This window comes from Amia ocellicauda, chromosome 17 (genome assembly GCF_036373705.1).
Source record: "Amia ocellicauda isolate fAmiCal2 chromosome 17, fAmiCal2.hap1, whole genome shotgun sequence".
In the NCBI taxonomy this organism is placed as follows: domain Eukaryota; kingdom Metazoa; phylum Chordata; class Actinopteri; order Amiiformes; family Amiidae; genus Amia; species Amia ocellicauda.
In genome coordinates, this window is record NC_089866.1 from 20,195,826 (window position 1) to 20,209,812 (window position 13,987).

The 13,987-nt window shown below is 37.7% G+C and overlaps 1 protein-coding gene across 1 annotated transcript; it reads right to left on the bottom strand.

The window, feature by feature from the left end:
* Positions 1–305: 305 nt before the first annotated feature.
* On the bottom strand, positions 306–4,257 carry LOC136712964 (MORN repeat-containing protein 3). Its single transcript, XM_066689812.1, has 7 exons — positions 4,154–4,257; positions 2,864–3,027; positions 2,369–2,526; positions 1,976–2,135; positions 1,502–1,686; positions 954–1,046; positions 306–541 (listed from the first exon to the last, which is right to left on the bottom strand). The coding sequence occupies exons 1-6, from the start codon at positions 4,255–4,257 to the stop codon at positions 981–983; spliced, it is 837 nt and encodes a 278-aa protein (XP_066545909.1). The 3' UTR covers positions 306–541; positions 954–980.
* Between the last annotated feature and the right edge of the window lie 9,730 nt (positions 4,258–13,987).

The window sequence follows — 13,987 nt, forward strand, 5'->3', positions numbered from 1 at the left end:
TATACAGGTAACGAGCTGAGATTAGGAGCACTCCCTTTAAGAGAGTGCTCCTAATCTCAGCTCGTTACCTGTATAAAAGACACCTGGGAGCCAGAAATCTTGCTGATTGATAGGGGATCAAATAATTATTTCCCTCATTAACATGCAAATCAATGTATAACTTTTTTGAAATGCGTTTTTCTGGATTTTGTTGTTGTTATTCTGTCTCTCACTGTTAAAATACACCTACCATTAAAATTATAGACTGATCATTTCTTTGTCAGTGGGCAAACGTACAAAATCAGCAGGGGATCAAATACTTTTTTCCCCCCACTATATATATATATATATTTATATATATATGGTGTGTGTGTCTCAGTAGATAGTATATGCGTTGTGTATGTACCACAGGGTGAATTATGTCCCTAACGGCACCTCATAGTAGCTGCCGTGCTTAGGTTACGAATGCAGGTGCAATATATATACAATAAAACAAGCTAAAAACAACCGATACTTAGCTGATCTAGATTACTATGTCCGCCGTAGGCCTCCTCTAGGTGTCCTGGGATGAAGGAGTAAACAACACAGTATTCTTTAGAATCGTCATAAAGATGCATTTTCTTTTTTATTCCATGAAACTGGGAGAAATATTTTTCTTGTGTTTAATGCATTTGATCGATGTATCACATTTCTGATTCCCAAGAAGACACTTTGCTGCCATCTTTTGAGATGCAACATATGTGATACAATTTATAAACATTTGATATTCATAAACCATTTTTTTTTACATTAATGGATATAATCCTCATGTGAACAGTGTAAAAGTGACATCACAAAGAACAATGTTTCACATACGATTATAATTTAAGTAACAGAAATCTCTTACCGCATTTTGCAAATCATGTATTTGCATACAACAGTAACTTGTATCTGTCTGCTCTTTAGAGAATAAACACTGCTCTCAGTTGCTGTACCTTTTTCTGTTCTTCTTTAATACAAAATCATTCCTGTTCCACTGGAAGCTGTGGCTGAGCTTTCAAGACTGCAACTGGGTCAGCCAAGTGTACCTTAAGAGGAATGAATGAATTCAAGCAGCACAGATTAGAGTAAATCATAGAACCAAGTGTCTTCCTAGAAATACAGACATGATTGTAGATTTTGTTGTTCAAATAGAAGGTCAATGAAAACAAATTGGTGAAAAACCTGCCCAATGCACCAATTACTGTTATTCACTTCTGAAATATAAGCATTTATTTTTAAAACAAATATCGGTTTTGGTTTCTTTTTAAATTAATATTTCAGAACCTTGTTGCATTCATTTATACTGTTTCCTGTTAGTGTTATGTAACATAATGGGCAGGGTATTAATACATAAGGCTGCAGTTCTGTAACGGTTCAGGGACATTTTCCAAGCACGTTACACAGCCTGATTATGTTCATTCTCATGAAAACCGGATCATCTCACTTCCTAAATGTAGCCAAACTGCTCTTGCTGTTTCCTGTAAATGTACAGATAACCCACCTTTGGGACTGGATAGATTGCAGGGGATGGGGCTCCTTCTCTGCCGAAATCTACAACAGTTCCACATTTTGCAATGTCCTCCACCCAAACCCCTTCATACAGCTGTCCCTTGTCGAGGTAGAAGAATTTCCCTGGGCCATGTTTTTTCCCATCTTTCCAGGTGCCTTCATACCGATTCCCATTAGCTTATGTAGAAAAATAGAGACATTCCAACAGTCATCCTGAAAATGATACGTCTCAGTTTTGCCCTGCCCTACAGCTCTTTACCCCCTGGGCTCTTCTAGACAGTTTCCCTTAAAGCACTTTTTTACATTATAATTGACATTTTTACAAGTGAGAGGACAGGCAAAAACCTTAGACCTAAGATTAGTGTTGATTTAGACAGAATAGGACTCAACTGTAATGCTTTGCACTACTAATATTCTGTGAAGAGGCTTAAAGAAGTTAGTAATTTAGCTTGAATAACATTCTTACCAAGTTGAAACAGTCCCTGGCCATTATGCTTGTCTCCCAGCCATTCTCCCTCATAGATGTCTCCGTTTTCATAGTCCATTCGACCCCAGCCACATCTTTCTCCTCTCCTCCACTCCCCCTCGTAGTAGGCCGACTCGTTGTAAAAGTTAGTTCCAAATCCCTGAATAACAAATAGAGCAGCAAACGTCATTCTGCACAGAACACGAAAACATGCAATTACATTTCCGTGGCAGAACGGTTTCTCAGGGAATCTTAAATGCCTCAAATGTGTTTTGATTACAGATGCCTGATATGAGGCTGTTTCCAGTCGACGAATGAAATAAATTAGATGAATGATATTACAAATGAAGTGACAAGCTCAGGAGCCAATGACACCACACTTGATGTACTCACGTGCTTCTTGTCATTCTTCCAGTCTCCTGAATACACTTTCACATATTCTCCAGTGTTGGGATCAGGCAAGCTCAATGTCCCTTTACCACTCCATTTGCCACATTCCCAGTCCCCATCGTAAATGGCTCCTGTCTTCTTGTAGATTTGTGTCCCTTTTCCTAATTAAATAAATAAATATTATATGTATATATCTTCACATGGATCTCATTATGTGTATCAATACAAAAACCCTGCCCTAACTTACAATTAACCAAATCCTGAGCCCCAGTGTTTTTTAATAACCACTACATAACATCTGAAATCCATTATATACACTCAGTACAATGCACAGGGGTGATTCTTGGGATAATTTGGATTTCTCCTCAAATCATTATGTGTAAATGTTAGTATTTTAAAGCCTAAAGCAAAATGAAATTAGGTACTGGTGGAGAAAATAATAATAACATTATTATTGTTGTTGTCATATGTTGTTGTGCTTCCATTTGGTTTCTTTACCGTGTTTCTTGTTGTCTTGCCAGTCCCCTGTATATTCATCTCCATTGACTGCATAAACCGTGTGCCTCGATCCACTTTTCTGTGCCTTCCTGTCCCATTCCTTTACCAGAGGTTCTGCTTTCTGAGGCTTTTTCAAAAGGGCCATGACGTCCTCTGTCAAAACACTGAAAAGTAATGTTATGAAAAACATGTTGCTGGGGATTAACAATGTATGTAAAAGGTTTCAATACTGTGCTAACATGTAGTCCGTTTTAAGAACTTGATAACCAAGAATAAATAATCTCTTTTTAGAACGTAATGACAGTATATTTACTTATTGAGAAATAAGTAAAGTTCAGTACACTAGGTGTACTCTGGTATACATGGAGATTACTAATGTAACGGAGAAGGAGCGGCAGCGCCGCCCCGCTGATTGATATGTGGGCATCTCTTCAAGGGCTGTAAAAGTTAAATGAATATTGTGTTCATTGTAATTGTTCACCCCATTCTGTATGGTTGTGTATTGGTGCTTTTATTCCCCTTTTTCTGTATGCCTGTTTAAAATTTGATTTCCCCCTGTGTTTAAATAATCGGGCTCTGCATTGCCCCAGCATTTTCCCTGCCTCTTGCCAGTTCTTTCCACTGCCTCAGCTGCCTTCATTAAGGCAAGGAAGGAAGCCTTTAAGAACTGGAAAATCATGAGAATTAAAAACCTAATAAATAGGATTTCAGAACTGGAAAATCCAAGATCTAGGGGAGCTTAGAATCCCATGATGGGATACCACCTCCAGGTATGGATACTCCCCCTGCTGGAGCTCGAGTCATTTTGTTCTCTTATTGATATGATTTGTTTTTAAAAACAATTGTAATGTTTTTAATGAAATTGTTTTAAAAAACACTTGTTTTACCTTTTTGAATGTTTGATGTTTTTTTTTGTCTAACGCATTGACCGTTATTATTATTTTAAATACATCAGATTGTTTTGATTCTGTTCCTTTTTGTTCTTTTTTTATTTATCTGATTTATCTATTTTTCAATGCATTCGACTGTTACACTAATTACACGGAAGTATACACCTCTTCATGAGTGTTAGTAATTTATATGGGGTTTTATTTTTATTTTTTTAATCCCAGTTAAAAATGTAGATGGTTCAGATTAAGTTATTTTGCACAAAACTAAATGTACTAACCAAAATAACTAGCTTCCACATGCTTCATTTTGCAAATCGTCATTTTGTCTGCAATACATTCGTATACGATACTATGCCTAGACTTGTTTTTGGAAACACCAACCAATTTCTTTTAAACCCACCTTGTACGTCTCCATTGTCCTGCACTCACGCAAAGACTGCAGCACGAGACAAGCTGCTCACGTTCGCGTATCGCACAGCATTCTGCGACTTTGACGTCACACATCTGATTCAAGAATGCCTTCAGCTGCACAAACACTCATGTATCTGCGCAGATTGCATCCACACGCTTAAAAGTAGAATAATTATTTCCCAGCGGTAAAGTGGGTGCCGATTATTAAATAAGATATGATACTATTAGTATTTTTAAAACGAATACATATTCATTTTAAATTAATTATTTAACGGTTTTTATACTGTAGTTTAAAATTAAAAGCTATACGTGATGTGTATATGATGTGTAAATTAATATTAATCAAGGTTTTGTAAGTGCAAATGTAAATGTACGCATACATTTGTGACCTTTTAATATGAATAAATTACAGAATCAACTCATACTTTCCAAATGCCTGCCTGTAGCCATTATCATCAATTGTACATCTAAAAATAATGCACCCCACCCTGCCTCCTTTTTATTTGATTAATGAATTACAGTAATACATGCAATGGCATAGAACATCATATTGTATATAATACATGTAACTAATGGTGCTAATTATTTTCTCGATTTAAATGTATCTATTGTTAATTTAATAGATTAAATGTTATTTTACATTGGGCCACATTTCTATAAATTCAGATTTATTATTTAAATGTGTATTTATGTATATTATGCAACATATATATACACAGTGAGGGGAAAAAAGAATTTGATCCCCTGCTGATTTTGTACGTTGGCCCACTGACAAAGAAATTATCAGTCTATAATTTTAGTGGTAGGTGTATTTTAACAGTGAGAGACAGAATAACAACAAAAAAATCCAGAAAAACGCATTTCAAAAAAGTTATAAATTGATTTGCATTTGCCCCCCCTCAGCTTTTCCTGATCCCATTTTTTACAATGACACATGTTTAGTGGTTTATAAATGTTTTCCCCAGGCTCGGTCATAGTCAGCAACACCCCATCATGTATCAGAAGTCAGTTAACAAAGGTCCTAACTGATATTTATTACACACGTTGCAGGTTTAAATAAGTCTATCTAGACCAGGGGTTCTCAAACTTTATCAAAATGAGCCTCCCTGAGCAATTACTGCGCCTCCTCATAGTTTACTAAAACATTACAATATGTTGCAAAATAATTAATACAAGAGTAGGGATTTGATCAATAAAGTATGAGTTGCAGAAATAGACTATACATTTTTGAGATCAACAGTAGAAATTGAAACAGCTAAACAGAGCAGGTCCTGACCTCCCTGGGGCCTTAAGCATAATTCTGCTAAGGGGCCCTCCTACCTGACTCGTGAGCCATGTAAACCATTTGCCATTACTGTGCTCCCACTACAATCATCCCTCTTTTAAATAGTTTGCTCCATCTGTTGGTCTAAGAATAAGTAGACCTATACAGAACAGAATGAGGTGTAAACAACTATTTATTGAATTGAATATTTTCTATAGAATCTTAAGATAAGTGAATATTAACATTAACATAAATAAGAAATTGTAGAAAACATGAAATGTAGAAAATAATACAATATAACACTGAGCTTTGGCTCTGCTGCCTGGTAATTAGTCCAGTCCTCACAATATTATACAATTAGGTCTGTGTTAGTACATGCTGAAGCTGCCAGTACTGGGTCTGTGTTAGTACTTGCTGAAGCTGGCTGTACTGGGTCTGTGTTAGTACTTGCTGAGGCTGGATGTGGATCAACTGAGTCTGTGCTTGTACTGGCTGATGATGCAGCATCTCCTCTACTGACTTAAGCATAGCACCTGTAAATTATAGATAACAATACTATTATTAATTTTATCAGCTGCATCAGGCCCATTCAAACTGACTCCCCCAGATTTCCTTTTATACATTTTCAAATATAAAATACTATTTATACTATGGCTTGGCTGAATACTTGATGTGTATTATTTACTGAGAGATGTGCATCCATATTGCCCAGTATGCCCAGCTAATCAACATTTTTAATTCAAAATATAAATCAATAGTCAATGTCAATCCATTGCTTTCCATTTTGCATTAGTCCAGAGTTGTAACTAAACCTTGCCTGGGAGACTAGATAATCGTTGTCTTGTTTTAAAATGATGTTCGGCTATGAGCAGTGCCATCATACCCACACATTGTCTGGACTATATTGATGGACTATATTGATGGAGTGGTGTGTTTCCTCAATGCACAAAGTAGTGTGATTTATAGGTCATCTTCCAAAGAAAGCTGGGAGCGATTTTTTAATTGCATTTAATGCCGCTCCATGTAAAAAACAGTTTTAAAATATCTTCATCTAATTTTCTTGTTTTGCGTTTCACTGGAACCACCGCTGCTGTCCTACAATCTGCTGTCAGATTGTATTGGACTCTTTCCTCCCTTTCTCACAAAACAATTGATTTCTCACAAATACTTATTTCTAAACACATTGCTGAATTTTCTTGTCGGAGAAACTACACAACGTACGTATACTAGTAATAATAATGATGTACAAAAACACGTCTGTATGTCAGTGTTGCTTTTGGTCTTTTTTCTTCTGCTATACCAGATTGATGACAGGTTTCTAGAGCTTAATTTAGCTTTGAGTCCATGATCAAACATAAAATCCAATCTGAAAACTGATCACTGTGATAATTTATGAAAATCAATTGTAGAAAATAATTTTAAATATATTCAATGTATTAATTATTTATTTTTGTCTAGGGGGTCCCCTAGTGGCCGGGGGCCCTAACCAGACGCTTTGTTTCTTATGCCTAGAAACGTCTCTGGTCTCCTGTTTTCTGCCTTAAATGCCTTAAACCCAATTTTCATTTGTTAGTCACCTATTTTAGTATCATCTGCAAATTTGACAAGTTTGCTAATTATCCCAGAGTCCAGATCATTAATATAGATTAGAAAAAGCAAAGGCCCTAGTACTGATCCCTGTGGAAATCCACTAACAACCTCACTCCAGTTAGAAGCGACTCCTCTAATCGACACCCTCTGTTTCCTAGACATCAACCAGTTCATAATGAATCTACTTACATTACCCTGAATGCCTACAGCTTCCAATTTGAGAATCAGTCTTTGGTGTGGAACCTTATCAAAAGCTTTCTGAAAATCTAAGTATATCATATCATATGCTTTCACCTGATCTACAGCTGCAGTTGCATGTTCAATAAATTATAATAAATTAGTAAGACATGATCTGCCTTGTCTAAACCCATGTTGACTATCTCCAAGACTATGGTTTTCATTTAGATGCTTATCTACAAGTAATGCAAGTGGGACTGAGTGGTCTGTAATTTCCTGCCTCAGTTTTGTCCCCTTTCTTGTGGATTGTAAAGTTTTCAATCATGCACATCCCCTGTTCCAAGTGGCAATTGGAATATTTTAGTCAGCGGCCTATTAATGATTCCTAATTACTTCTGGAAATATACCATCTGGCCCAGGTGATTTGTTTGTTTTTAATTCTGCTAGTCCCTTTAATACCTCCTCTTCATTTATGCTGATCTGTCTTAGCGTTTGACTGGACTGATTGTTTAAGAGCCTTCAGCTGTTTCACTTCCTACTTCATTAAATGTATTACTGTTATAGTATTGAAAAAAACTTGTTGCATTAGTTTTAGCTCCAAGATCTATGTTTCTATTTCCCTCTTTGCTTTCTTCATGCTTCTCTTAATATCTGTTTGCAGTTCTATATATTCTTTGTATTTTGTTTAGTCTCTATGCCTATAGTCTACACATATATGCATGTTATAACCTAATTTCCATGTATTATGTGCATTTGTAAGTTGCACATCTGGCAATGGAAATACATAATACATACAAAACATTTAAACTTGTATTTCTCTCAAATCACACATTTAATATAGATTTGAAACCAGTGTAAATATAATATTGTACACAAAAAAACTGTTGTAATTAATTTGATTGGTATGTGAGTATGTACCCCTTAAGTGTCCCAACAATAAGCAGGAATAAAGACTTCTACTAATGAAAGATAACAATTAAAGGATTGTAAAGCTGCTTAATCTAATATAAACTGATTAAATTATTCCACCTGTGTCTCATGTTGACGTGGTCTATATAAAACATGGACTGAACACTACTACACACAAACACAATTATGGAGAGAGCCAAAATTCAGCTGACTGATGGCACCACTAGCATCACTTTCACAAGTTCACCCATAGTCAAGGAAAGGATCAAATCGGGTGAGGAATATTAATAATATTGGATAACTTCAACATGCTGTCCATGGCTATACTGTTGGAAATGCAACTCATCTGTGTTTTTTTACTTGGAAGTATACTTAATTTCCAAAACTGTATGGATTGTTAACATATTAAATTATACTTGGTGTACTAAATCATACTGTTCTGACCCCCAAGTAGATCCTTCATATTCCGAATAAATATTCTAATATGTACATCATTATTATTATTATTATTATTATTATTATTATTATTTCTTGGCAGACGCCCTTATCCAGGGCGACTTACAACATAAGTGCAAAACAAAGTGCAAAAATGCAGTTCAATAAAGGCATCAATCATTACAAATTCAATTTATATAAAACATAGCAATTCAAAATATAATAAATTTTACAACTTCTAATTTACAATTTACACAGGCAAGTACAGTAAGTGAGGTCCTACATCCTGGACGGTAAAAGCTAAGTGCTGTCAAGATATAGGGTCACAGTCAGGGGCTACGGGAAAGGGAGCAAGGAGGAAACAAATTAAAAACGCAAGAAGCATAATAACAATCTGTGAAGTGCTATCTGACGGGGGTTAAAAGGACTAATATTATAGGTACTGTCTGAAAAGATGCGTCTTGAGTAAGCACCAGAATGAGGTCAAGGACTCTGCTGTTTTGACTTCAGTGGGCAAGTCGTTCCACCATTTGGAGGCCAGGGATGAGAAGGAGCGGCTCTGGAGGAAGGAGAGTGGAGAGGAGGTAGAGTTAGTCGTCTGGCACTGGAGGAGCGCAGTGGTCTGGAGGGGATGTATGGAGAGACGAGTGACTGAAAGTAGCTTGGTGCAGTGTGGTCGAGACAGCGGTAGGTGAGGGTCAATGTCTTGAACTGGATGTGTGCCTAATTCCCTACATGTAATTAATACTGCATATTAACTTGCAAGTATAATGCATCACTGGAAAATCCTTGGACACCTTACAGCACTTATTGCTATTGGTTCAGTCAATGACTCTCTAGTTCCCTTAACTGTGTATTCGATCCTGGATATGCTAGACGATTATTTGCGGCATTGAATGGTGTCTCAAAGGTAAAAGGTTTGTTAATCTCTTTATATTGTGTTAAGGCAGCACTCATTATTAATGCTTAACATGATTAACATTAAAAAAAACATTTGAACTGTGATTAGATCTGGGGCAAATGTGGTTACTTATAATGGTTTTATACTTTTCACATTAAAATATGTGTTTTTAACAGTACACATGGTTAAGTGTGTGAATGTAATGCTGACTGGTTGAAACAAATGTAAAACAACTATGCTATATTCAGCAGGTGTAATGGGTTATAGATGAAAAGCTATCAGGGACAGGGAATCACCTACTTTGAATTCAGGATAATTCAGCTTTAATTACTGGTTGTTCAAGTGAGATATTTAAACAGAAGTGCAAGTATTTCAACTATTTTTGACTATATCAGAATACTGTCAAATAATTATTTGGCTTTCTATTAGTAGTACGTTAGTTTAGTAAAATTATTGTATTGGGTTAATAAAACGATTAAAATAATACAATTATTTAGTGAACACATTACTATAAAAACTGATATCAATAGGAATGTATTTGAGTAGGCCCAGTGTGTGAAAGTGCTACATTTCACATTAAAAGAAGGTACACACACATACACTCACCTAAAGGATTATTAGGAACACCATACTAATACTGTGTTTGACCCCCTTTCGCCTTCAGAACTGCCTTAATTCTACGTGGCATTGAGTCAACAAGGTGCTGAAAGCATTCTTTACAAATGTTGGCCCATATTGATAGGATAGCATCTTGCAGTTGATGGAGATTTGTGGGATGCACATCCAGGGCACGAAGCTCCCGTTCCACCACATCCCAAAGATGCTCTATTGGGTTGAGATCTGGTGACTGTGGGGGCCAGTTTAGTACAGTGAACTCATTGTCATGTTCAAGAAACCAATTTGAAATGATTCGACCTTTGTGACATGGTGCATTATCCTGCTGGAAGTAGCCATCAGAGGATGGGTACATGGTGGTCATAAAGGGATGGACATGGTCAGAAACAATGCTCAGGTAGGCCGTGGCATTTAAACGATGCCCAGTTGGCACTAAGGGGCCTAAAGTGTGCCAAGAAAACATCCCCCACACCATTACACCACCACCAGCAGCCTGCACAGTGGTAACAAGGCATGATGGATCCATGTTCTCATTCTGTTTACGCCAAATTCTGACCCTACCATCTGAATGTCTCAACAGAAATCGAGACTCATCAGACCAGGCAACATTTTTCCAGTCTTCAACTGTCCAATTTTGGTGAGCTTGTGCAAATTGTAGCCTCTTTTTCCTATTTGTAGTGGAGATGAGTGGTACCCGGTGGGGTCTTCTGCTGTTGTAGCCCATCCGCCTCAAGGTTGTACGTGTTGTGGCTTCACAAATTCTTTGCTGCATACCTCGGTTGTAACGAGTGGTTATTTCAGTCAAAGTTGCTCTTCTATCAGCTTGAATCAGTCGGCCCATTCTCCTCTGACCTCTAGCATCAACAAGGCATTTTCGCCCACAGGACTGCTGCATACTGGATGTTTTTCCCTTTTCACACCATTCTTTGTAAACCCTAGAAATGGTTGTGCGTGAAAATCCCAGTAACTGAGCAGATTGTGAAATACTCAGACCGGCCCGTCTGACACCAACAACCATGCCACGCTCAAAATTGCTTAAATCACCTTTCGTTCCCATTCAGACATTCAGTTTGGAGTTCAGGAGATTGGTTTGACCAGGACCACACCCCTAAATGCATTGAAGCAACTGCCATGTGATTGGTTGATTAGATAATTGCATTAATGAGAAATTGAACAGGTGTTCCTAATAATCATTTAGGTGAGTGTATATATACTGTGCAAAAGTTTTAGGCAGGTGTGAAAAAATGCTGTAAAGTTAGAATGCTTTCAAAAATAGACATGTTAATAGATTATATTAATCAATTAACTAAATGCAAAGTGAGTGAACAGAAGAAAAATCTACATCAAATCCATATTTGGTGTGATCACCCTTTGCCTTCAAAACAGCATCAATTCTTCTAGGTACACTTGCACACAGTTTTTGAAGGATCTCGGCAGGTAGGATGGCCCAAACATCTTGGAGAACTAACCACAGTTCTTCTGTGGATTTAGGCAGCCTCAGTTGCTTCTCTCTGTTCATGTCATCCCAGACAGACTCGATGATGTTGAGATCAGGGCTCTGTGGGGGTCATACTATCACTTCCAGGACTCCTTGTTCTTCTTTATGCTGTATGTTTGAGGTCATTGTCATGCTGCAGAATTGTGCTTCTTCAAAAGAGCTTGGACAGCACATCTGGAAACCCCTGTCTGCCTTGAAATGTCTGCCTGGGAGAGACCTTGCTGATGCAGTATAACTACCTTGTGTCTTGTTGCTGTGCTCAGTCTTGCCATGGTGTATGACTTTTGACAGTAAACTGTCTTCAGCAACCTCACCTTGTTAGCTGAGTTTGGCTGTTCCTCACCCACTTTTATTCCTCCAACACAGCTGTTTTTGTTTCAGTTAATGATTGTGTTTCAACCTACATATTGAACTGATGATCATTAGCACCTGTGTGGTATAATTGTTTAATCATACACCTGACTATATGCCTACAAAATCCCTGACTTTGTGCAAGTGTACCTAGAAGAATTGATGCTGTTTTGAAGTCAAAGGGTGGTCTCACCAAATATGGATTTGATTTGGATTTGTCTTCTGTTCACTCACTTTGGATTTGGTTAATTGATGAATATAATCTATTAACATGTCTATTTTTGAAAGCATTCTTACTTTACAGCATTTCTTCACACCTGCCTAAAACCTTTGCACAGTACAGTATATACATTAAATTAGCAGTTATCAACAGTTATTTGGGCAGCAAAGGCACAGCCTAAGAAGACCCCTTGGTCTGACATGGGTACTGTACGTGTTGGCCCCATGGAACGGATAGCCATTGACATTATGGGACCTTTAAACAAGACTGACCATCACAACCAATACATTCTGGTAGTAAATGATTATTTTAGCATAGTTATAATAACATAGTTATTATTACTCGAATTCTTAGCAGACACCCTTATCCAGGGTGACTTACAATTGTTACAAGATTGTTACACATTTTTTACATTTACCCAAATATACAGCTGGGCAAAGTTCCACAGGTTTGACTCTAAATTTCATGCTTTTTGATCGTGAGATCTCTTGAGCCAATTGAAAACCCCTGGAAAACAGCTGGGTGTTTGCTGGTGTAAGCCCTTCTAACCCTGAAGACCCCTTCACCAACATTCCCTTTTGCTTCTCAGCAGAATCCGTCGGAAAGCGCTTCTTTTTCCACTCCCCACAGGAGGCAGGCTGGTGAGGGTACGCTTCAGCATTCACCTGACAGGAACAGATTCGTCTCTGTTTCAGGCTCTCTGTGTGGCGGGGTCTCCAACCACCATGTTCCTTTGGTCCATGCTGGACATCCCAGGAGAAATAGGAAACCTCCTAATAAATATGGGGAGTGGGTGATTGATTTAAAATAGGTTAATTTAGACAGAAGCATTTAACCAAATAACTTTTCTTATTGTTTTAAGTTAAAAGTGTGAATGGAAATTGTGAGTGTTTTTTTAAAAACAAAAAAAACTAAAAACATTCTACGTGTATAAATGCCTTATCTTTTCTCTTACCTCGAATTCTTGTTCCTGAGGTATACTAGAATATCTCAAAAATATGCTATTGTGTTTCACTGGTCTCCCCTCCTGGTTATTGGAGGAATTGAGAGAAGTAATAACTGATTAGAACAGTTCATTACCCATGTTGTGTTATGTATATCTAATGTCTATTTAAATGATCTCTGTGTATGTCTTTGGGATGCCTTGTTTGACTCGCACTCAGCAGTATAAATGTTCTTCGGTCTATTGCAGTTAAATTTCCAGGCACTTTGGATCTTTTTTGGTCTCAAAACAGCCATTGGGTTCAAGCCATGACTCATAAAAAAAATGTTTTGCAGTATGTGTGAGCAATGTGTGAATTCTGTGTGAATATTGAAACAGTGACAATTCCAGGGTTTGCAATGGACCTCATTAAATGGGAAACAGAGTTCCCATGCTTGTGTTACTCTACATGTGTTCACTATGGCCTAACTGAGGCAGATGTCCTATGCAACGTGTGACATGCGCAGAGCAGTAAAGGACCCTGGCTGGGTCTGCATCGACAAGGCCGCCGCCTCCTCAGTGCCGCCCCTTGGGAGCTGCCCTACAGGATTTGGGGCACTCCATGCTGCTGGACATTCGACCCTTTTGAGCCAGGGGTACTTATCTATGGGTAGAATACTGCAGGCATCACGCTAGACACCCCTCTCTGCCACAGACTGTGTTTCCTGACTGCCAAAACATTCAAGTATAGTGAAGAGACTAACTTAAGGTGCTCCTTATTGTCATTGGTTGTCACTCACACATAGTAGTGCAAGAAAATATTACTTTGTATTAAGCTTGCATGTGTCATGGTTGGGACTCCATGGCTGATAAGTCCTAGGTGAGTTTCGTAGTAGCCTCATTAAAGTTTCCCCTAATAGAGATGTGGGTGGGACCATAGT